Source organism: Geotrypetes seraphini, chromosome 5 (genome assembly GCF_902459505.1).
Source record: "Geotrypetes seraphini chromosome 5, aGeoSer1.1, whole genome shotgun sequence".
NCBI lineage: Eukaryota > Metazoa > Chordata > Amphibia > Gymnophiona > Dermophiidae > Geotrypetes > Geotrypetes seraphini.
The window spans coordinates 214,862,255-214,885,180 of NC_047088.1; the positions used below are offsets into that span (position 1 = coordinate 214,862,255).

A 22,926-nucleotide genomic window follows, 5' to 3' on the forward strand; every position below is an offset into this window, starting at 1 on the left:
TTGTATTTAAAGTAGTACAGTACTTTATTTTATAGCATGCATCACCCAAAAAGCCCAAAGAATGCTACAAGGAAAAAGAAATAATCTAATTCTCCCCATACAGTCCCTCCTATACATCTTCTACAAAAGCAGAACAATTATTGGAATAGAGTGTTTTCTCAAAAAAAGGGGGGAGCTCATTCCACAGCTTGGGTCCCATAACCATAAATATCATAGAAACCAAGGTTTCAAGCAGATGTTGGAGAGAACTACCAATAAAGTCAAGAGTCAATTTATTTTCATATGCCACAAATTGTATAAATATATCTAAGTAGTTCACACAGTTAAAAATGTAAAAAGGGAGTATATGCACAAATAAGAAAAAGGATAAGACAGGAGGAACAATAAGAGGAAAATTCAGAAGGACAAGAATAATTAAAAGTAACAATTGAATAGTTAATATCAGAAAGCATGCTGGAATCATCCAATGAGGCAACTTCTCAGGTGAGAGTGTTAGACTGTATGTACAGGAATGTTTGGGTGAAAAAATGAGTTTTAAGGGCACTTTTAAAATATTTGAAAGGAGTTACTTCACGGGAAGAAAGTGAATTCTATAGCAATGGAGCGATGAGGCTAAAAGAGTTACATATGGCTTGTAACCAAAGATGAAGATAAGAAAGTAGAAACGTAAGACACAGAAAAATGAAGATAGATAAAGACTATATGGCTAGTCTGCCTAACCATGCCATCTACTATCCCCTCCTCTCAAAGATCTAACATATTTGTCCTGAGCTTTCTTGAATTCAGATACACTTTTTGTCTCCACCACCTTCACTGGGAGACCATTCCAAGCATTTACCACCCTTTCCATGAAAAAGTATTTTCTAAGGTTACTTCTGAATCTTTCCCTTTCACCTTCATCCTGTGCCCCCTCATTCCAGAGTTTCCTTTCAATTGAAAGAGATTTGTCTCATGAATATATATGCCTCGGAGGTATTTAAACATCCCTATCATATCTTCCCTCTCCTGCCTTTCCTCCTAAGTATGCATATTGAGATCTTTAAGTCTGTTCTTGTACGCCTTAGGACAAAGATCACTACCCATTTTAGTAACCTTCTTCTGGACCGACTCCATCCTGTTTATATGTTTTAAAAGGTGCAGTCTTCAGAATTATACACAATATTCTAAATGGGGTCTCACCAGAGTCTTATACAGGGGCATCAATACCTTCTTTTTCCTACTGGCCATTCTTCTCCCTATGCATTCAAGCATCCTAGCTTTTGCCATTGCCTTTTCAACCACTTTGGCTACCTTTAGATCATCACATACTATCACACCCAAGTCCCACTCTTCTTTCATGCACAAAAGTTCTTCATCCCCTAAACTATACTGTTCCCTTGGGTTTTTGCAGCCCAAATGCATAACCTTGCATTTCTTAGCATTAAATCTTTTTTTAATCAATAATTTGTATTAAATTTTAATTAATATATATAAATATGTTACAAAATAAGATATACCAGAACAAGTCCAAGTGAACATAGCATCAGCTACATTACCTAAGCAAAAATCCTTCCCTTAAACAAAAATCCTTCCCCTTAATATCTTCCCACCTTCCAAGAGAAATTCCCTGGTATATTGCCTCTTCATATTTCTCATATAAAACTCTCCCTACCCCCTAAACATCCCTTTCCCCTATTCCCAACACAGAAAGAAACCTGTGGAAAGCTCCGTTGGTTCTTCCAGACGCTCCACCAATTCAAACGAACACCCTCTCCCTTCCCATCCCCTTTCTCCTTTAATTAATGGAGCAATTTATCAAATATTAAAATCCAATCTTGATGATGTATCTCATTAATGTCCTCTGTTATCTATTAGACATTCCATCTGGACCAGCATCTGGAGCTGTGCTTTCCATGCACTCTCTCAGCTTTCTTCCAGTTCAAAGCTATTAAATATTTGGCAGCTGCGAATCCAAGATATAGCAGCTTGCACTGCCAATAATAGCGTCTTGTGTAGCGTCCCTCCAGACCGGCACAGACAAATAGGTTTACACACCTCTGCCAGCAGGTGGAGACTGAGAACACTGAATTCTAACCAAGTATAAGTGGGATATGCAGTCTCTCCCAAGTCAGTTTTTTCTCAGCATCTAGCAGGAAGAGGTGGTAAATCTGTGCAGTCCCTGTCTGTCTAATGTTTTAACAGATTAGGTAATTTTCTGCTAGTTGCTTATTGTTGTTTAAAAAATAAAAAATAAACATTGTTTCAGGCTAACACGTCATTGCTGGACTGAGGCAGAGGATTCACAGTGCCTTAGGGGTGCCAAACTCAGAAGGCCGAGTCCCTCCTCCCTTTCCCTCATCTCCCCATTTTTGGTTTAGTGGTACCTCAAATTCTCGCTCTCTGCCTGAAGCGAAGAAAGAACATTTGAGAGCCTGTGGGGTCTGCCCTCCTTTGAGCTGCAGTGTGCAGAGAAATTTTCTGCATTAAGATGACGGCAGTTTGTTCGCTGGAAAGCATGTGGCCTTATAAGAGAGCTTACCTGCATTTTCCCTTGTCTTTTTTTTCTTAGGCAGCGACAGCTTTATTTGTTTTAGTTGCCGGAATGCAGGACTGCTATTTGGGGTTAGCACCGGCATTCGCATGGCCCCTTCATTCTCTTTATTTTAACCTGCTCCAACGATAAGTGGGGAGAGGCTTAAAAAGTGCGCAGTTTGCTCCCATTGAGAAATGGATACTGCTGAAGCCTGTAAATTTTGTTTGGAGAAATCAGAGTCCCATAGTCAGTTGGACTCTGCAGAGCTGTTCTTGGTGGAAACTGGAAACCGTGGGGATTACATTGCTACCATAGATGCGGATCCAGTTAGAGTGGCAGCCTCAAGTTTTGGCCACAACTTCAGAATTGACCACGACAGAACAGTACTTAAATTAGTGCTCCAGCGGTGAGTTCTTTTGATGGTTTCTTGCCAGATTTTGTGCTGCCCATGTATCGTGCTTTTTTTCTTCAATCTTCAGGGTCAGCTCCCTCGCTGGTAACACGTGTCCCCCAGTACAAGGTTTCATCCCAGATTTTGTGAGCCTTATGTGGAATGCTTATTTGAGCTGCCGAGGGTCCTCAGCATCTGTTAGCAGCACACCAATGGTGGCGGCGCAGGGGGTTCTTCCCTCAGCAGGTGCCCTAACCAGACTTTGACCAAGAATTTCAATCTGTCACGAACTGGAAGGATGGCAAATCCAATTCCGTGAGAACGAAAAAGAGGAGACAAAGCCTCAAAATACTATGATGAGAACAGCAAAAAGATGCACTGGAGATGTCGTAACCAACAAATGGATACTTAGTCTTTTATTGAAAATACTGAAATGTATAAAAACAAAGTCCCCCTCAGCAGGTGCCCTGACCAGACTTTGACCAAAAGTTTCAATCTGTCACGAACTGGAAGGATGACAAATCTGATTCCATACCACTTTTATCCCATGATGAAGCCTCCCTGGCAAAGTCTACTTCCATGTAGGACAGCAGTCAAGAGATAGTGGCGACTTTGAATCAGGAGGAGGACCCATTGTACGTTGGCTGTTCAGGGCCTCTGCGCTTTCGAGTGTTATTTCTGCTTTGCTGCAAGAGTTGAAGCTGGAAGTCCCTCCAGCTTCCTCTTTTCAATGCTCAGTTATGAGCAGTTCTGTGGCTCTGACCACATTTTTTCCCTTGCATCAAGACATCACTAAGCTGGCCATTGACCACTGGGAGTCATCAGAGGGATCCCTTTGAGTGGCTGAAACTTTGGCCAAACTGTATCCAATGGTGCCAGATTTCCAGCAACTGTTCAGCTGAAAGTGGATTCACTGGTGACACAGGTCATTAAATGAACCTCCCTTCCTAGTGATGGAGGAGTGATATTAAAAGATCCTCAGGATTGTAAAGTGGATTTGCTTTTCAAGCTTCAGTTTGAGGCTTTGGCCTTAAGGTTAAGGCGGCAGCCACGTCTTCCTTTAAGGCACATGCTTGTCACACTCGCCTGTCTCAATGTTCCTCTCTGGGTTGAATTATATTGCAAATGCTCTGTATTATCTTATCAGAGTTATGAGCAAGATCTTGGTCTATGCTATCTCCACTCGACAGATGCACTGGACCAGACAGTGTGCAAGAGATGCTACCTCTAAAGCTATGCTAAGTAGGCTTCCCTTTCAGGGACAGATGCACTTTGGCAAGGGCCTAGATGAACTGATGGCCAGTGTAACGGACTGTCACCCCAAGTCCTTACCAGACAGCAAACCCCAGATGGCTCAGAGTTCGGAACAGAGCAATTTTTGAGGCTCCCAAAGATTCCATACATATTCATGGAGGCCAAATGATGCAAAGTCCTTTCAGGGATCACGTCACAGATTCAGTGGAGGCAAGAGACAGCAAGCCTTGGGCTCTTGCTCCTTGCCAGCCAATAAGAAAGTGCAATGATGTCAGACCAGGGGCCGAGCTCTCCCAGAGAGGGTGCAGACTGTCATCCCTTTGGTCAGTCTGGTTTCAGATTGGCACAGACCGCTGGGGTCTAGATGTAATCTAGGAGGTGTACAAAATTGAATTCTGTGTCCCCCCTGCCAGACCGCTTTGTAATTTCTCTGGCCAGCCAGAGAGAACCTTCAAAGTTCAGGCTACGGTAAAAAAAGTTACTGGATCTTCGGACCATAGAGCTGGTCCCTGATGCAGATTTGGGCTCAGGCATATACTCCATATACTTCATCATGCCAAAGAAGGCTCAGATGACTGCAGACCGATTCTGGACCTCAAGTCATTCAATGCGGCTCTGAAGATAGTGCACTTCTGCATGGAGACCATTCAGTCGGTCATAGCAGCAGTGGCACTGAGGGATCTGATGGAGGCCTATCTTCACATTCCCATTTTCTCGACCCACAGGAGGCACTTGTGATTTCACATTCTGGAGTAGCATTTTCATTTCTCCGCACTCCCCTTCAGTCTAGCCACAGAACCTTGCACCTTTACGAAAGTGATGGTGGTGGTCGTCCCCTCAATCAGATTCACTACAACAGCCGCTCAACTACAGCAAAGAGCAACCTGCAGTAGTGGCTGAGATCAGCTGTCCTTTACAGGGGCTTGCCTCATCACGTCTCCTACTGGGAGATACTAACAACCGATGACAGCCTTTATGTTTGGGGGAGGGTCACTGCATGGACACCCAGTCCAGGGGTGTTGGACTCCAGCTCAGCAAAAGTGGTCCATAAATTACCTGCAACTCAGAGCCATTTTTCTCGTGCTTCAGGATCTAAAGAAATCTCTGAAAGGCAAGAAAGTCAGAGTCTTCTTGGACAATGCAACAACGGTAGCATATGTCAACAGGCAAGGAGGCACCAGAAGTACCCAATTGCACCTAGAAGCTCAACTCTTCTTTCAGGGGCAGAAACAGGCTCTCTCAGCTGCACATGTAACAGGAGTGGGAAATGTGCATGCCAATTTTCTCAGTCGGCAGACTCTCGATCCAGGGGAATGGTCACTGTCTCCACAGGCATTCTATGCCATAGTTCAGCGGTGGGGACCTCCACAGATGAATCTGATGGCCTCAGCAGTGAACACCAAGATGCCTCATTTTTCAGCTGAAAATTCAAGCTCGAAAGCGAAGGGTTGGATGTGTTAGTCCAACCGTGGCTGGGAGCTCATTTACGTGTTTCCCCTGTGGTCCATGCTTGGTGGAGTCATTCACAGGATTGCAATCCATCCCAGCTTCTCACTAAAGGACCGGTGAACACTATGGCTCTTGAGCAGGCAGGCCTGACAAGCAAGGGTTATTCGGACATGGTCATTACCACGTTGCTCAGAGCTAAGAAGTCATCCACGGTGGCAGCCTATTTTAAGGCCTGGAAGTCCTTTCATTGCAAGTGTGCGGTGAAAGATGTAGAGCTTTGGTGAGCTCTGATTTCGGTAGTCGTGGACTTTTTTGCAGGAAGGTCTTCAGAAGGGGCTGTTGATAGGTTCTCTGAAAGTTCAGGTAGCAAGCCTTTCCTAATTCCAAGCTTGGGAAGAAAGTGGCCCCATGGCCTCGCACCTAAATGTCGCCCGGTTCATTAAAGGGGCTATACGATTGCATCTTCTGGTGTGTTCTCCTTTCCTTTCCTGGAACCTTAGTATCGTGTTGCAAGGTCTCATTACAGCTCTGTATGAGCCCTTACGGGAGGCTGTCCTTTTGGATCTTACAAAGTGTTCCTGGTGGCGATTATGTCAGTGAGACGGGTTTCCAAGTTACATACTCTTTCCTTAGGATCATAGAAGCAGTGCTCTTCTCATACACAGTTCCATCCTCCTCATCAAAAGTAGTCTCGGCCTTCCATGTCGATCAGGAAGTCGGTATGCCTGCTTTCCACCCTATGGGTTCTAAGCAAAAGGATAAAGTGTTGCATTTGCTGAATGTTAAGTGAGCGCATCTTCAGTATCTAGAAGTTACCAATGAGTTTCGCCTTTCAGATCACTTTTTTGTTTTGACCAGCCATGCCATGCTGGTGTCTGGGGCCTCGATTTACAAATGGATTAAGATGGCCATTTCCTTCATGTATGTGGGCTGTGGTAAAGAGCCACTGATCACATTGAAAGCATACTCGACTAGAGGGGTTGTTGCCTCTTGGGCAAAGACTAGGTCTGTCTTGCCTGAGGAGATTTGTAAAGCAGCTACGTGATCTACCCTTTATACCTTTACCAGGTTCTTTAGGGTAGGCGTAGCAACCAGGAAAGACACTGCTTTAGTGTCCTCCATTTTGAAGGCAGGCTCAGTGGGCCCACCCTCTGGGCTTTGGTACATCCCTAGTGTTCAGGACCACTAGACACATTGAACTAACAAGAAAGTTTAGGTTCTTATTTTAGTAATCTTCTTTCTTGAAGATGTGTCTAGTGGTCCTGAAGTTCCACCCTGTGTATGGGTTTTGTCTACCTTCTGCCTTAGGATCAGTCTGGATTTAAAGAATTTTCTGTTTCAGAGGAGCTGAGAGGATTTTTTTAAATGATGATGCATAGGTAAATCCTCATGCCCATACAGTCTGGCATAAGTCTCTGCTTGATAGCAGGTCATGCAAGTAGCTATGAGCTCTATACATAATTAGTGCTGGTTGCTCAAGTTTGGATATTATAATATTATTTCCTAAGTTTGTTACAGAGCAGAACAAAAATGTAGTGTCAGGGACATTTCCTCCTTCCAGTTATATCTTTTACAGTACTACTTGATTGCTTTTGTACAAACTGATGCTTTGAAGAGGCAGAGTTGTTACCTGGGAAAGAGGTGGAGTTGAAAACATGATTGACAATTTTCTGCAAACAACTTGCTAGTTCAGATACAAGACCCTAGTGTTTACGTTGCTAAAGCAATCAACGCTAGTTTAGCAACAATCACTGACTTTAGTGCATTTAATTCCAAATCTTTCTTTCTGCCCCACCACGACAACCATAGTCTCTTCCACTGCTGCAGGTCCAGGCCTATCCACTGGATGATTCTAGCATAATTCACTTCATATATGCAACCAAGGTCTCTTGGAAGCTGGATTCCTAAATATCTAACCTCAGCTCCATCAAGCCTAAAAGAAAAATTATGCTGCAGATGTTGTTCCTCCTACTCTGTTTAGGTAACACTCATTAATTTGAACTTATCCATGTTGACTTTGAACCCTGCAAGCCTACCATGCAATCTAAATGTTTCCTTCACTAGGGGTAAATAAAGTACTGGATCCCTCAAACATAATAAGACATTGTCCGCAAAGAGAGTTATCCTGTGTTCCTCATCTCCCTTTCGAATCCCTGTAATATCTGGATGAATTCTAATGTAGGTAGCCAGGGGCTCAATAGAGATTGCAAAAAGCAAGAGGGAGAGTGGACACCCCTGATGCGTTCCTTGCTCAATGGGAAAAAACTTGTGTAGGAACAGTTAATTCTAAGGCACATCTTAGGAGAGCTTTGAAAAGCTTGGATCCAGACACCAAAAGATTCACCTAATCCCATATTTTGCATAAGAGACCAAAGAAATTTATAATTCACCGTATCAAATACTTTTTCAGCTTCTATAATGAATAAGGTGATCTTATCTCGAGAATATTTGCAATATCCGCTGTACATTGTCCCAAACTTGTCGCTTTAAAATGAACCCGGATTAATCAACATGGATAAGTTCCAGTATCACCCTAGCTAAGCACAGTGCCAAGAACTTAGCTATAATTTTTGTATCTCTATTTCACCTCGCTAAAAGGCATTTCCCACACAGGAAAGCTAGGGACCTCCCTTCACTTCAAAATCACTGAGCTCTGGAACAACCTTACCTCCCCTCTTCGGAACTTGAGCTCTCTCCAAGTTTTCCGCAAACATCTGAAAACCTGGCTTTTCTCAAAAAATGTAAGTCTCCCTCCAACTTAGGAATCAAGGAAACTCTTATATCTTGGTATCCCAAGTCCTCTAAATTTTCTTCACACTTCTACCTCTAACCCTCTGTTGTAGTTCCTTCCTATTTCTCCTACTGTAAACCGCGTCGAGTTCTACGAACGTGGAGATAATGCGGTATACAAACCTAAGGATTAGATTAGATTAGATAGGTCTATAAGCTCCACATCCAGAGGGATCTTTGCTATGTTTCAAGAGCACTGTGATTCCAGCTTCCCCCATTGACAATGGAAGAGATCCTCCATCCCACACCCCATTAGCTACCCTAGTAATCAAATTATGGAAAGATCTCAAAATAGCTTATAGCATTTTCCAGTGTACCTGTCCATATCTGGAGATGTGCCTGATTTCAAATTTTTAATAACCCCTTCAACTTCAAATGTTGAAATGGGCTCATTTAACTTAGCGGCTTCTGTTGGAGAGACATGGAAGCAGTATCTTGTTTAAAAAAAATTGTTAACTTTAGAGAGAATGGCTTCAGAGTTCTGCTGGTAGAACTTCCTTTAAAAAGTTAAAAAACTGTCCTGTATATCTCATCTCCTCTTTGGGATACCGAATCTGCCTTATTATAGCTTGAATTTGTCTATCCTTCAGATAGTGTGCCAGCATTGAACCTGATCTGTTACCAAAATCAAACATATGTTACTTCAATTGTTCTACTTCAAGCTGATAATTATAAAGCTCTGACCTAACTGTTGCAATTGGTGTGCCACGCGAGGATCTAAAGTTTTCTTATGTTGAAGCTTGAGATTATAGGTTGTTCCTTCAGGTATAGGAGGCGTTTCCCCCTTGCCCATTTTTTGTTTTGTTTTTTTTATAAGTCTCCCATTTAACCAGGATTCTTCTAACTACTACTTTCAAGACATCCTACAACATCCCATCACTAATCTCCCTTGTATCATTCAATTGCAAGTATGATACTATTGTGTCTCACCTTCTCACACATTTGGATCACCCAGCAGGGACTCATTTAGTGCCAGTACTGCTTCCCTCGTTCCTTAACTATCCCCCAAAAGGAGACCCACACCAGGACATGATCAGAAATCTGTATGGGTTCAATAATTGTCTTCTGCACTGCGCCTCCCCCCCACACACATATTTCTGGAGATCAGATTCCATCGATTCTAGAATATGTCTGGGAAGCATGTGAGTAGAAGGTATAATCTTCCTGTCTTCCCTGATTAAGCCTCCAACAGTCCACCAAGTTTAAACTCCTCATAGTTCTCAAAAAGATCTTCCTAGGCCTCCAACTATACCCATACCCACTCTTTGAATGGTCCAACTGCTTCTGCAGTATAATGTTCAAATCCTTTCCAAGAAACACTATCCCCCTTAAATTCCACCAGGCTCCTCAGAAGGGATGAATAAAAACCCATCTGATGAGAATTGGGCCCATAAATGTTAATTGCTGTAATTTCTTGACCCTGACATTTCCCTCAGAATGCTAAGCATCTAACCCCCTCTGTCTGAATGCCTTCTCAATCACCATTCCCAATCCCTTTTGCACCAAAATTGCCAACTTCCCTTTCTTACCTCATGGTGCATCAAAACCTGTTTGACCCTCGTATGTCATAATAAATGGGATTCCCACAAATGCAGATGTCTTCTAAAGTAAAATAATATCCCATGACAATCTTGTCAGCTCTTTGAAAACAATGCAACATTACCTTGGATTATTTAAGCCATTTACATTCCATGACCCCAGTCAAAGCTCCCTCTTGTTATTCTTGATCCCTCCCTACCCCCTTCCAAATTGAGACGTCTGATCCATACCCTTGCCGGCTATAGTTCAAGGAAATGAAGACCATCTAAAACAGCTTAATTCATCATCTCCCATTCATTCTCCACAACTAAGTTATTTCTTCATCACATGCATTCATTCCACACTCTTTCATTACCATCAGAGTCCTGTTCCAAGTCCATCTGTGGTTGCTCAGGTTGGAGTCTTGTCTGCCTTCTTCCCCTGGTACACCACAGTCTGCCATGCACAATCCATTCTGGGCTCCCTGGCTAGTTGATGGTTGTTCAGTTTTAGCTCCAGGAAGGTTATTGCAGACCATTTCTCGAAGGGCTGACCAAGCTTTATCCACTGTCCGCACCTTCCTCGATTTGCCATTTATTGTGATCCATACCCCAAATGGAAAGAGCCATTTATACCTGTGACCCTCAGATCTAAGTTTCTGGATAACACCCTTGAAAGCTCAGTACTTCTGCAAGATGGACCACACCAAGTCTTGATAGATTCCCACCTTAAGAACCTTACAAAAAAAATTCTGGGATGCAACAGGCTTTTGATAAGATGAGCTCTTTAAAAGCCATAATCCCCAAAGCAGGGTCTGAATGAGGAACTCCTAGCCAATCTGATACTACTATGAGTTTTTTGAATATGTATTTCAATAGAAATTTCCTCTCCCATTTCGCGTAGCAGATGCATACAAATTTCTTTTATTACTGAAATTCCGGCTTTAAAGAAATCAGTCTCAGGGAATGCTTTTAAAATGCAAATTTTGGCATCTCCATATCCTCAACATGCACTTGTAATTCTTTCAACATTGTTTCATGTTGGGTGACTGCATTCTGGGCTATTTTTACTTCCTCTGCTAAGGTCACCACATGGGCCTTTAACGTTGACACGCAAGTTCCTAAATTTCCGACCTCTGCTAGTGTCACTTGCACATATTACCATTCATCTGTCATCTTGGACTTCAGGTCTTGCAACCAATCCCGAACTGCCTGCTTTGTTATTTCTTCATTATTAGGTATTTGAGACAAGAAGACGTCTTCCTCCGATTCAGAGTGCCATTGTGGTGCCATTTTTCCCCCGATCCATTGGAAGAGGCCAGAGCCAGTCCCCCATTTCTCTCCAATATCCGACCTGTAGCAAGATTTTTCTAGTTTGTTTCTCGTTGCCATAGCCCAAGGAGAGCTTCTGGGTTCAGAAACAAGATTTAGTGCATGTGAAGAATTCTGCACACTTAAAAATATTGGATGCCCCTCTGGAGCTCCAAATTAAGCAGCCATTCAGGAGTGTGACGTCACTTCCTCTCCCCTTAGCATTAAATCTTAGCTGCCAAATTCCGGACCATTCCTCAAGCTTTGCTAGGTTCTTCTTCATGTTATCCATACCATCAGGGGTGTCTACTCTATTGCAGATTTTGGTATCATCCGCAAAGAGACAAATCTTACCAGACAGCCCTTCAGCAATATCGCTTACAAAAATGTTAAAAAGAACAGGCCCAAGAACCGAACCTGGCGGCACAAGAAGATGCAGATTAAAAGAGCGGAGGTATGTGAGGGAATGTATGGAATGAGAAGAGAGAAAGTGAAGGTAACCTAGAACCTAGGGTTGATATGTTATAGTCAAATATTTAAAAGGAATATGAAAAGACATTGGCAACCACTGTTCAGAGATGAGCTGGGGTAGGATGATCATATGTCTTCTTACCAAATAGCAGTGTTTTGAATGAGCAGTGTTTTGAATGGGTTAGTTTCAAGCCGTGATGTAAGGGATTACAATAATCTATTTTAAAGATTATTAAGAACATCAGAAGATTCCTCAGGGAAGGTATACCAAGAATAAAGCAAAAGGAATGAATTTATCTTCATGTGAAAATGTTTCTTCAGCCATATTCTATAAATGGCACCTATATTAGGCACCGTTAGGTGCCCTAATTGCAGATGTCTAGCGATGCCTAAGTTTAAGATCCATGCTTAATTTTTATTTTTTAATTGGCTTAATCAGCATGGTACATAATTGACCACACCAGTTTTCAGGCCAATCAAAAATATTAAACATTAATTAAATAATTTAAGAGTTTGGTGCCAAAATCTTTGACGTCTAGTGATGCTTAAGTGGGGCGACCTCCCACACCGAAGGATATCTAATGACACCTATGTTAAAAAGTAGGCGTGGTTATGAGTGGAGAATAGGCATGATTGACTTAGGTGTCATTAGGCATCCAACATAGGCGTCGCCAAATTAGGCGATTGAAAAGCTGGCCTAATGGAGCAGTGCATATGTCTGAGATGCCTAGAGACACCAAAGTCCACTTAAGCACCACTCAATGTGATTCTATATGGCACACCTTATTTCACTGACAACCGTGCCAAGTGGTGTCTATAATGTAGGCGCTACTCGGTGCCGTATATAGAATATGGCCCCTAGAGACAACATTACAAATCTGTTTATGGAAGGATAATATTTTGACAAGAATGATTCCAAGGATTTTAACAGAACTTTTAAAAGGGACATGAACACCATGAATCTTATGGTGCAAATGAGGGTATAATGGAGTGCACAGGGAAAATAATAGCATCATCGCCTGTTGTGACAAATTAAGAGTTCTGATTGGTTCACATATCCCCTGATTCTATAATTTGGTGTCTAAATTTAAGCACTACACATGCATTTAAACTTATAGAATTCTAGCACTTACGTGGGTAAGTATATGTTTGTTAGAACAAGTGCTAGATAAGCACTTGGTGCTATTCTGTAAATGACATGAGCAACTCATTTATCAGGTAAATGTAAAGGGGCATTCACAGGGGAGGAACATGGGAAGGATCAACATTTACATATGTAACTTATAGACTACTGTAAGTTATGCACTAAGGTTTCGAGTTTAGGTGTGCACATTTATGCCTGCTATTGGCGTAGCATTGATATTGGCGTAGGCACATTAATATTGATTTATGCTAGTATTCTATAACAAAATCTTGGCACCCATATGCCATTATAGAATAAACGCTCAGTGCACTGTATCTAGACACCCAAATTATGGCACTCTGTTGTAGAATTGTCCCCATATTGTCTCAGTTGAGATGATTTTAGGCTTATATATGTAAAAAAATCCACTTTATATGTATAAATTGGCACACAAATATAAGTAGATTTGAAGAGGCATGCCTTAGGTAGCATGAGCATAGGGAGTGAGGGAGGGAAGATGGGGTATTTGCCCACCCTCTTGGATTTGTTAGCTGATCACTGCTGCCTGCTACTGCTGCAATTCCCCTTCACCCAGGAATCCAGCCCCTCCCACCCAGCTGCAACTGCTTCTGCTTATCACGCAGGCTAGAAAGGCAAAAAATTGATAGTCTACAACAAATGGGAATGCTGTTGCCACCCAGTCTGCTGCAGAACCTCTTCCAGCCCTGTGAGCATTTAGATTGTCTGACATGTCCCAGCTCCTAAAGGAAGTACAGTATATGTCAGTTAAGATGGGACACATTGGAGAGTTCAGCTGCTCTTAGGGCAAGATGATATACTACAGTGAACTTTATGATATAGGCTACAAAAAATAGGAACACATCTTGCTTTCTTGTCTTCTTAGCCTGCCTGGAAAGTAGAAGAAGCCTTAGCAGGCAGGGAAGTACTGGACTATATGGACCATAGAGAGATCCAACTAGAGTTAGAGGTGGGAGGAAAAGGGGGAATGATAGACTATGTTGGAAGGAGACAAGACTAAGGGAGATGGAGGCATCTGGACACAGAATAAGGGTAAGGAATAGAAAGGGGAAATGTTGAACATGGGTGAGGGGAATAGATTTACAGAGAGAAGAGATGGTATTCTGGGGAAGAAAGAGAGAGACGATGAGTGAAGATGATGGCAGATGGGAGGAAGGAAGAGGCACCATGTTAGAATCGCCTGATTGCTGTGGCTGGGAGGAGATAGAAACACAGGTGGGGGCAAATTGTGGACCACAAAGGAAGGGAGGAGAATAGGGACACAGATAGGAAATGCTGGACCATGTGGGTAGGGAGGATTAGGGAGCAAGCTTGCTGGACATAAGGTGAGGAACTAGAGAAATAGAAAGGGAATGCTGGACATGGAGTTAGGGGACTAGAGAGAGAAAGAGAATGCTGGACATAGAGTGAGAGGACTAGAGAGACAGAGAAGAAATGCTGGATATGGATTAAGGGGACTAGGGAGACAGAGAGGGGATACTGGACATGAGGGTAGAGGACTATGGAGACTGAAGATGAAAAATTAGAATACACTGATGACAAAACACAATGTAATAGAATTCAGGAACAAAGAAGTGTTTTGAATTTCAGAAGCAGTAGCAATGTAGGAGGGAGTCTAGTGTTGAATACCATTGTAAGCTGTCTGTCCATGAATGAGTTGCAAATGTTTAGTGTTAAATGTTCTATATAAGCAAAATTGTACTTTGCCACTTCATTTGCTAGTGTGTTAAAGCTTTATTGACACAAGACGTATTTATTAAGGAGACGGAGGAAGTAGAAATTCTTGTACAATTCCATTCTATTCCTGGACAAGTGGGTAGTCAATCCCATCTTGTGAGATCTCTTGTAGGAAGCTTCATTTACATGTTTTTGACCCTCCCCTCTTACCTCAGAACTGTCTTTTGACTTCCAGTTGTCTTCCTACAAGTGAGACAGTAGAAACTAGTCTTTTCTGCTTGTGTTTGGTTTTTCTCTAACTTCTGTATTTTCACAGCTTTGCATGTTCATGCTACAGAGGTTCCCTGTGGGGACAACTCTGGCTGCGGGAGATCGCAGATTGTAGTGGCTTCCAGGGGGTTGGCTGCTTCCAGGGGGTTGGCTGCTCTGCAGTGCTCCCACCTGGATAGCCTGCATTCACAGATTGGGGCTCAGGGACCATTCCTTTGGGATCATTGCTCACCCCAGGTTCAGGCTGCATGGCTCCGTGGCGGTGTATCCAGGATCAGGGCAGACTACATTCTTCCACTTGTTTATGTGTGCGATGTTTCTGGATGAGGTGGAGGTCTCCATTCAGAGTATTGGGTCCAAGAGGCAGTCAGAAGACAGGCTTGTTCAGGCAGAGGATCTCCCTGTAAGCTGTTTCAGCTTCCATCTTGCAGCTCCCAGCACACAGCATGGCACAGTAAGTAAAAGGCTGACAGCCTGTGAGATCAATTTTTAGGGGTCTCCAAATTGGGATTTTAAGTGGTTTGGGAGTTAGCCTTAGGTTCCCCACCCCAAAAATCCTACAATTGCCATGTTTATAGGTGATTGTAGTTTGCCCGAGCAGTTTTATTAGTAAAATTGCTCCCATGGTGGCCATCTTGGATTTATCAGATCTGAATTGAAAGCTTTTTTTCCTGCCTCTTCAAGCTTCATTTTTGCAAGAAAACATATCAGATGGACTTCTCAGGGCAAGATACTGCGGATTCATGCCCTGTTTGCAGCGGATGGCTGACAGGCGAGCATCCATGTTTGGCATTACCGCGTGGTGCATGAGGGGGGTGAAGTGGCGTCGGCTTTAGCCCCTTCTGCCCCTTCGAGGGTTCAACCTCTTAGTCTATCCGAGGCCGGTCCAAAAAGATGAAAATGGGCCCAGGGGCAGTGCAAGTGAGTCCTTTGTGAAACTCAGCCACGATTCTGTGTCTAAAGCTCACAAATCCTCCCAGAGCTCCAAGAAGGAATCATAGGAGGCAGGATCAGGGTCCCCTCCTCATGTCTTCAACAGCCATTATAAACCCAGAAGCAAAGGGTTGGATGCCATGGTGCATCCATGGCCCCAACAGGGACTTCTCCATGTTTTCCCTCTGTGGCCCATGATAGGCTGCCATCTCGGAGAATCAAGACACACCATGGTCATGTGATTCTCGTGGCGCTTAATTGGCCAGGGAACCTGTGGTATGATGTGGTATGATGACCTGGTTTGGCTGCAGTTGGAATAGGGGCTCAAACTTCCCTGGCACTATCGCCTCCACACACAGGGTCCCATTGTCCTGCAGGATCCAGCCCACTTTGGTCTTAAGGCCTGGCTCTTGAGTGCGCAGATTTAGTGCATAGAGGCTACTCGGCAGGAGTGATAGCTACCATCTTGCAAAGCAAGAATAAGTCAACTTTAGTGGCATATGCGAAGGCTTGGAGGTGTTTTCAGAATTGGTGCACTCAGAAGAATGAAGATCCGAGCTCAACGTCGATCCCGCTTGTGCTCGCCTTTCTTCAGGAAGACTTAGAAAAGGGCTTCCAGTCGGCTCTCTGAGGGTTCAGATAGCCAAACTTTCCTAAGCCACTGAGGGGCTCTCTGGCTGCTCATCTGGATGTAGTTAGGTCTCTGAAGGTTGTGTTATAGCTATGCCCTCTGTTGCATCAGCTGCTTCTGACTTGGAATCTCATTCTCATTCTCAGGGCACTTTCTAGTTCACCTATGAACTGTTGCACTGGGCTTCCGATGGCCCTCACTGTCAAGATGGTCTTCTTGGTGGCCATTACGTTGGCCCACAGAGTTTCCTAACTTCAGGCCTTGTCCTTCAGAGATCCTTGTCTGCGAATTACAGTTTCCAGCGTTCTCCTACGCACTGTTCTCTCCTTCCTTCTGAAGGTGGTCTCTAGTTTCCACATTAACCAGGAGTTGCAGTTGCCAGCCTTTGCACCATCGGGTTCAAACAAAAATGACAAACTGTTAAAATCACTGGATGTGCACAGACTTTTGCTAAGATACTTAGAGGTCATAAACGAGTTTTGTTTGTCTGATCATTTGTTCGTACTGGTTGGAATAAGCCCATAAGGCTTTCGAAAGCCTTTTTATAGGGTCTGATTTCTTCTGATTGATGATTTTCTGGGATATAATCATTGATGCTTATTTGTCTTTTAATTAGTTTTAAATTTATGTATGTAATATTTTGTAAACCATCTAGGTTTAAGACAGTATAGAAATTTTTTAAATAAATAAATTTCCAGATGGATCCACATGGCTATTTCCTCCGCCTATATCAGAGCCGGAAAGAGGCCTTCTCTTTCAGTTAAGGCTCACTCTGTATGAGGTGTAGCTTTCTCGTGGGCGGAATCTTCGGCAGTCTTGTAAGTTGGTATGTAGGTATGTAAGTTGTAAGTAGGTATGTAAGTTGGACCTTAGGTTCTTTGACCAGCCTTTCTAAAATTAACATCTAATCATATTGCACACTTTGCCCTATGGATTTTTAACTAATGTACCCCACTTTATTAATGCAGGCTGTGCCTCCTTGTTCTGGTTTTATAGTTTATCAGTTTTCTGCAACCTGTATTAGTAGTTCATGATTGTTCTGCATTTTTATAAAATGAGCAGATTAGACTTGTTTCTCGGGGAGTATCCCCATACCCCTCCCCTTTCTGTGTCCTATAGATATATAATTGTCTGCTTTTGTACCAACTAGAAGTCAAAGGGCAGTCCTGAGGTAAGAAGGAAGGATCAAAAATATGTAAATGAAGCTTCCTACAAGAGATGGGATTGACTACGTACTTGTCAAGGTAAGAAACTAATCTTTCATTATAGATTTATTCACTTTTCAATAATATAGTTCATTATATTTTGTATTTTGTTATGCCATTCCTGGGGGTTATATTTTAATAAAAGGATTTTAATATATTATTTTGCCCTCTTGTTCATGGAAACCAGATCATGTAAGTATTTGAGAAGATACAGTATATAACTAAAGTGTGGACATCTTGCCTGTAGGTCATGACAATGGGACACCACGGACATTATCCATATATTTCTTGTGCACAATTATACAAGTTGTTGATATGTGGAGTGACTTTGCATGTCTGACAAATGATGGGGGGATAGGCATAAGGTTTATAGTAAAAGACAACAGAAAAAACTAACTCGACTTATCCTTTCTGCCCAGCTGAGATTCTTCCATTTTGGTTAGACAATATCTCAATTTGTTTTTCATTTTCAGCCTTTGCCAGCATTGCCTCGAATTCCAGGACTTGTTCTATCTGGAAATACATTTTCAGATTGTCTTATGGTAGTCCAGTTCCTCCGGAGCTTTGGTAAAGTTCTTGGCTTTGATGTGAATATTCATGTCCCTAATTTGAGTGTCCTTCAAGAAGGATTGCTAAATATGGGAGACAGCCTTGGTGAAGTACAAGACTTGCTTGTGAGACTTCTTTCAGCAGCTGTGTGTGATCCAGGGCTACCAGCAGGACATAAGGTATCAAAGCTTTTTTAATTTTAACCAGTGGGATCAGTACTGGGTATCAGTATTAACATGTATGTTGAATGGTCCAGTGTATATCTAAAATCTCAGCTTTATTCTTTTTCTTTAAAAATGTTTTTCTTTTTCATCATACATACATAAAGTGCTTCAACATTGTAATCATTAGTGCGTGAGTGACGGAGCATCTTAGTAATATCCGATGCGCCCGGGTGACTGCCCCACTCGTAGCCCATTGGTTACAGGAAAGTCACGCAGTAGAGTCATTATGCTACACTGTTTTAATACATATAGTAGAATATCAGGGTAATATAAGTAAATTATTACATTACAAGGAACAACGCTTCATATTTAACTGGAGAACCTCTACAGCCACAGGTTTAAACATGGAAGTAGAATGGATTGCTCTGTAAAAGATTCACTTCCGGTTCAGAGGGAGATTTCCCGGTTAGAGGAATAGGTAATTGGAGATGATACATAAATGAGGGGACAGGTAGTGAAATGAGCCGGTATTGCTTGTCCTCCCCATGAGAGAGAGCTGATTAACAGGTATGAAACAATTTAAGTAATATTTAACTATTTAAAACAATTATTTAAGTTTGCGGTGTAACAGAATAGAGTATGAGTTTTAAAAGCATTTAGTAATTTATGTTTTATATTGCTTTTATGCTCCTAGTACCCCTCCTGACGAAGAAATTCTCGAAACTCGAGTTGGGGGGGTAAATGTAACCTGAAGGAGTTTAAAGCACAGCACTACAGCACTTTTTGCACAAGGTCACCTTTATTCGGGGGGCGTGGCTTGGACGCGAATGATGACGGTTGGGTGAAGAAAAAGCTCCGTATAAACAAGCAGATATTTCAGATAAAACTACAAAAATTTTTTTTTCGTTCTTGATGGTATGTTTCTAGGCATAATAAATTAAAGTCTACCTCTTTAACTGAGTCGGAGAGATGTTTTAAAAGGCGAGAATCGGGAGATAAAGGTGCCGTTTTTATTTCCTGGGAGGCGAGGTGTGGAGGGCTGAATCCGTCTCAGCGGCTCTTTATTATTGCCAAAGAGGCTAATCCGGGATGCCGTAACCCCGAAGAGGCTCCCTTCCCCCTCTTTGGCAGGGTCAAATTTCAACAACGTAAAGCGCCAAAGAAAAAAAAAAGTTTCCCGAAGGCGGTTGCTCAGTGCACCACGATCGCGGCCATCTTAGATAAAAAAAAAAATTGACAAAGTCTGAGCTGCCTAACGACAGGGATAAAAGTTTTTTGAAATACCTGTCATATTAGGGAAATAAGTTGTTTTGAAATATCTGTCCTCTGCTGGAGATGAAGCAAGGTCTGCAATAAAATCTACTTGGCAACGGTTTTTTTTACCATTTCCTGGCTGTTAACTTCGAAAAAAAAAATTGTGAAGGATAAATATCAATATAAACATCAATCTCTGCTGCTATAATTGAAGAGAGTAGATATAGGAGATTGTAGGTTTTTTCAATATTTGGGCTGTGAGAAAGAACAAATAAAAGGATACATGATTTCTTTAACTGAAGAAAAGCGACATTGAGGCAATTGAGAGACGCTGAAAATATATATATTGAAAGACTAAAGTAAATATACTTGATAGAATATTACTCTCCTCTGTAGAGGCTGCGATTGGGCTTATAAGAGGAGAGCCAGAAAAGAAGACTACAATTTTTTTTTTTTTTTTTTTCAGCGCTGAAGCTAGATATCAACAACGAATTTGATAAATTAAATCTATAAAAGAATAAACAGCCATATCTAAAAAAGATCTAAGGAAAAGAAAGGCTACTAATTTGAATGTTATTGCCTTCATAGAGACTGAGATTGGGCTTGAAAGAGAAGAAAAAGAAAGACTACCGATATATTTTTTTTCTCACAGCAATAGAACCTAAGACAAAAACTTACAGTTGCTTTAAGAATACTGTAAAAAAAAAGGAGGTTGACCTAGACGGAGGGTTGGATAAACAAACAGCTCCTTATATGCAAATATATTAAAAGAATTACTACCAAATATTCTTAAAGAAACTAAAATATATATTGAAATATGACTTCAACTAAACAAAATAAAGCTGACTTGGGAGCTGGAACATCGGGAAGCAATAAGAGGTCGAAACCAGAGCCAGGTACACCCTCAAAAATCCCATTACCAACAGAAAAAAATCTGGATGTTATGGAAGAACTAAGACAAATAAAAGAAATTGTCTTAGATAGTAACAAAAAACTACAAAAAGCAATGGAGGACGCTGCAATCCTAACTAAAAGAGTGGACATTACAGAAAATAGAATTTCAACATTAGAAGATATTACAGAACAATTAAATACAGATATGAATCACAGCAAAATCATATGGAAAGAAATAACAGAGATAAAAAAAAATCTTGAAGACAGCCGGAATCGTGAAAGACGGAATAATTTAAGAATAATCGGATTACCTGAAGGAGTGGAAAAGAATGATCCGATTGCATTTCTTGAAAAATTTCTACCTAAAATACTACCATTGAAATTTAAAACGGAACTGGAAATTGAAAGAGCTCATAGGATTCCAACACAAAGAAATAACACTCAAACAGGTCCAAGAACTTTAATTTTCAAGCTTTTAAGACATCAACAAGCAATTGAAATATGCCAAATAGCTAAGGAAATTAAAAATCTTAAATGCCAAGATTCAAAAATATACATAGTCCCGGACTTTGCAAAAGAAACAGCAACAAGAAGAAAACAATTCTTAGACATGAGACCACAGCTAAGATCTCTAGGAGCTAGATTTGGGCTCCTCTACCCGGCGATTATGAAGGTAACCATTGCTAACAAAACGCAAAACTTTACGGATCCAAAAAAACTACAAGAATTTATGAATCAACTGGAGCAACCTATGACAATTTAAAGAACATTTAATGGATTCATACTAAAGACTATTGACCAATTTTAGAACTTTGACTTATATGATAATGATCTTCAATAAAAGAACATTGGTTAAAGATAGATCGGAACGAAAAGCAATGGAAAAAGAACACACAAGGATCGAATTAAAGATTTAAACAACTTGCAACATTCTCCATGGAAAACAAGAAAACTGAAAAAATACAAAAATTCTAAAATTCTACTCAGAATAAATAGAATAAACTTACTGGCAGGAACGAAAATGAATTGAAACACATCTCCGAACTCAAATGATGACGAAGAAAGTTTTTTCAACAAACTTAAAGATGTACTGATTGGTTGAGAAATTTTGAAGGTGGAGTAATCACAAAGAAGATTATAAAAAAAAAAAAAAAAAAAAAAAAAAACGAATTGATTGGTTGGTTATAATTCCTGTTGAAGGCGATAATTCGGGTTTAATTTTGCGTTCCAGATATATTAAAATGCGTTTCAAATACGATATATATGAAAAGAATATATCTGAGGCGCAAAAATTGCCTGAAAAGTAGGTATGAAAGCTTTTTAAAGTAAAAATAATATACCACCTGAAAAGAAATGAATTGTAATTGAAATGTTCTTAGATATAAGTAATGTAATATATCATTCTTATGGATTTAAAGATATACAAATATAGAAAATAATCTTTCAATATATAAGAATGAAAACTTTTTACTTATTCTTATAATTAATAATAAAATAAGAGAAATATACAGAAATAGAGAAAAAATGGTAGTACTTTAGATAATTATTAATAGCTTGTGGGAGTTATCTAAATCTAACCTCAACCTGCGTATCCAAGTTTTCGTAATTAATGAGGGGGGGAAGGGAGGGACAAGAGGGATGGGAGGGAATAAAAGGGAAATATATAAGGTAATCATGGGTGTAAAGGAAAAAAGAGAAATGAAATACTTAAAACATTGGGAAAATATACATATTTTAATACCTGAAAATTTAAAAATAAATGGATATTAAAATTATGTCTTTAAATGTTAACGGTCTAAATCATATGATAAAAAGGAAAAAAGCACTATCATTTTTAAAAAGGCAAGATGCAGATATATGCCTTATACAAGAGACCCACCTCTCACATATAGAATCTAGTAAGCTAGAAGGAGGCTGGGTCAAACAGTGTTTTTTCTCACCAGCTATAGGGAAAAAAGCAGGTGTTGCTATTTTAATTAATAAAAAATGCTCTGCTTCATTTAAACTAAAAGCTTCAGATATTCATGGAAGATGGATAATGGTGGAAATGAATATGGGAAATACTACCATGACGTTAATCAATATATACGCCCCTAATTCGAACCAAAATGAATTCTTTAAAACTCTTCAACAACTGATCATACCACTGGCTACTTCAAATCTTATAGTAGCAGGGGACTTCAATGCTGTAATGGATCCTTTATTAGATAAAAACCCAAGTAGAGTTATGAAATCTATGGGACTAGATAATTTGATTCAATCTTGTGATTTAATAGATATATGGAGAATACTTCATTTTGATGGTCGGGAATTTTCTTTCTGTTCTCATGTTCACAATTCCTTTTCAAGAATAGATTATATCTTTACTTCAAATCATCTTGCACATCAAGTGACACAAGCAGCCATTGATCCAATTATTCTATCTGACCATGGTGGAGTGTGGATCAAAATTAAAACTACAGATCAAAATAATAACAGACCAATTTGGAAAA

At 40.8% G+C, this 22,926-nt stretch overlaps 1 protein-coding gene across 15 annotated transcripts in view; it reads left to right on the forward strand.

Annotated features, from left to right (window-relative positions):
* The window catches only part of BAZ2B (bromodomain adjacent to zinc finger domain 2B), a 535,524-nt gene that overhangs the window by 384,010 nt on the left and 128,588 nt on the right, over positions 1 to 22,926 (forward strand). For all 15 annotated transcript variants that reach the window (XM_033946167.1, XM_033946164.1, XM_033946160.1 and 12 more), the window contains one exon: positions 18,047 to 18,301. In XM_033946167.1, coding sequence (XP_033802058.1) covers positions 18,047 to 18,301 — 255 coding nt within the window. The remainder of the gene's footprint in view (positions 1 to 18,046; positions 18,302 to 22,926) is intronic.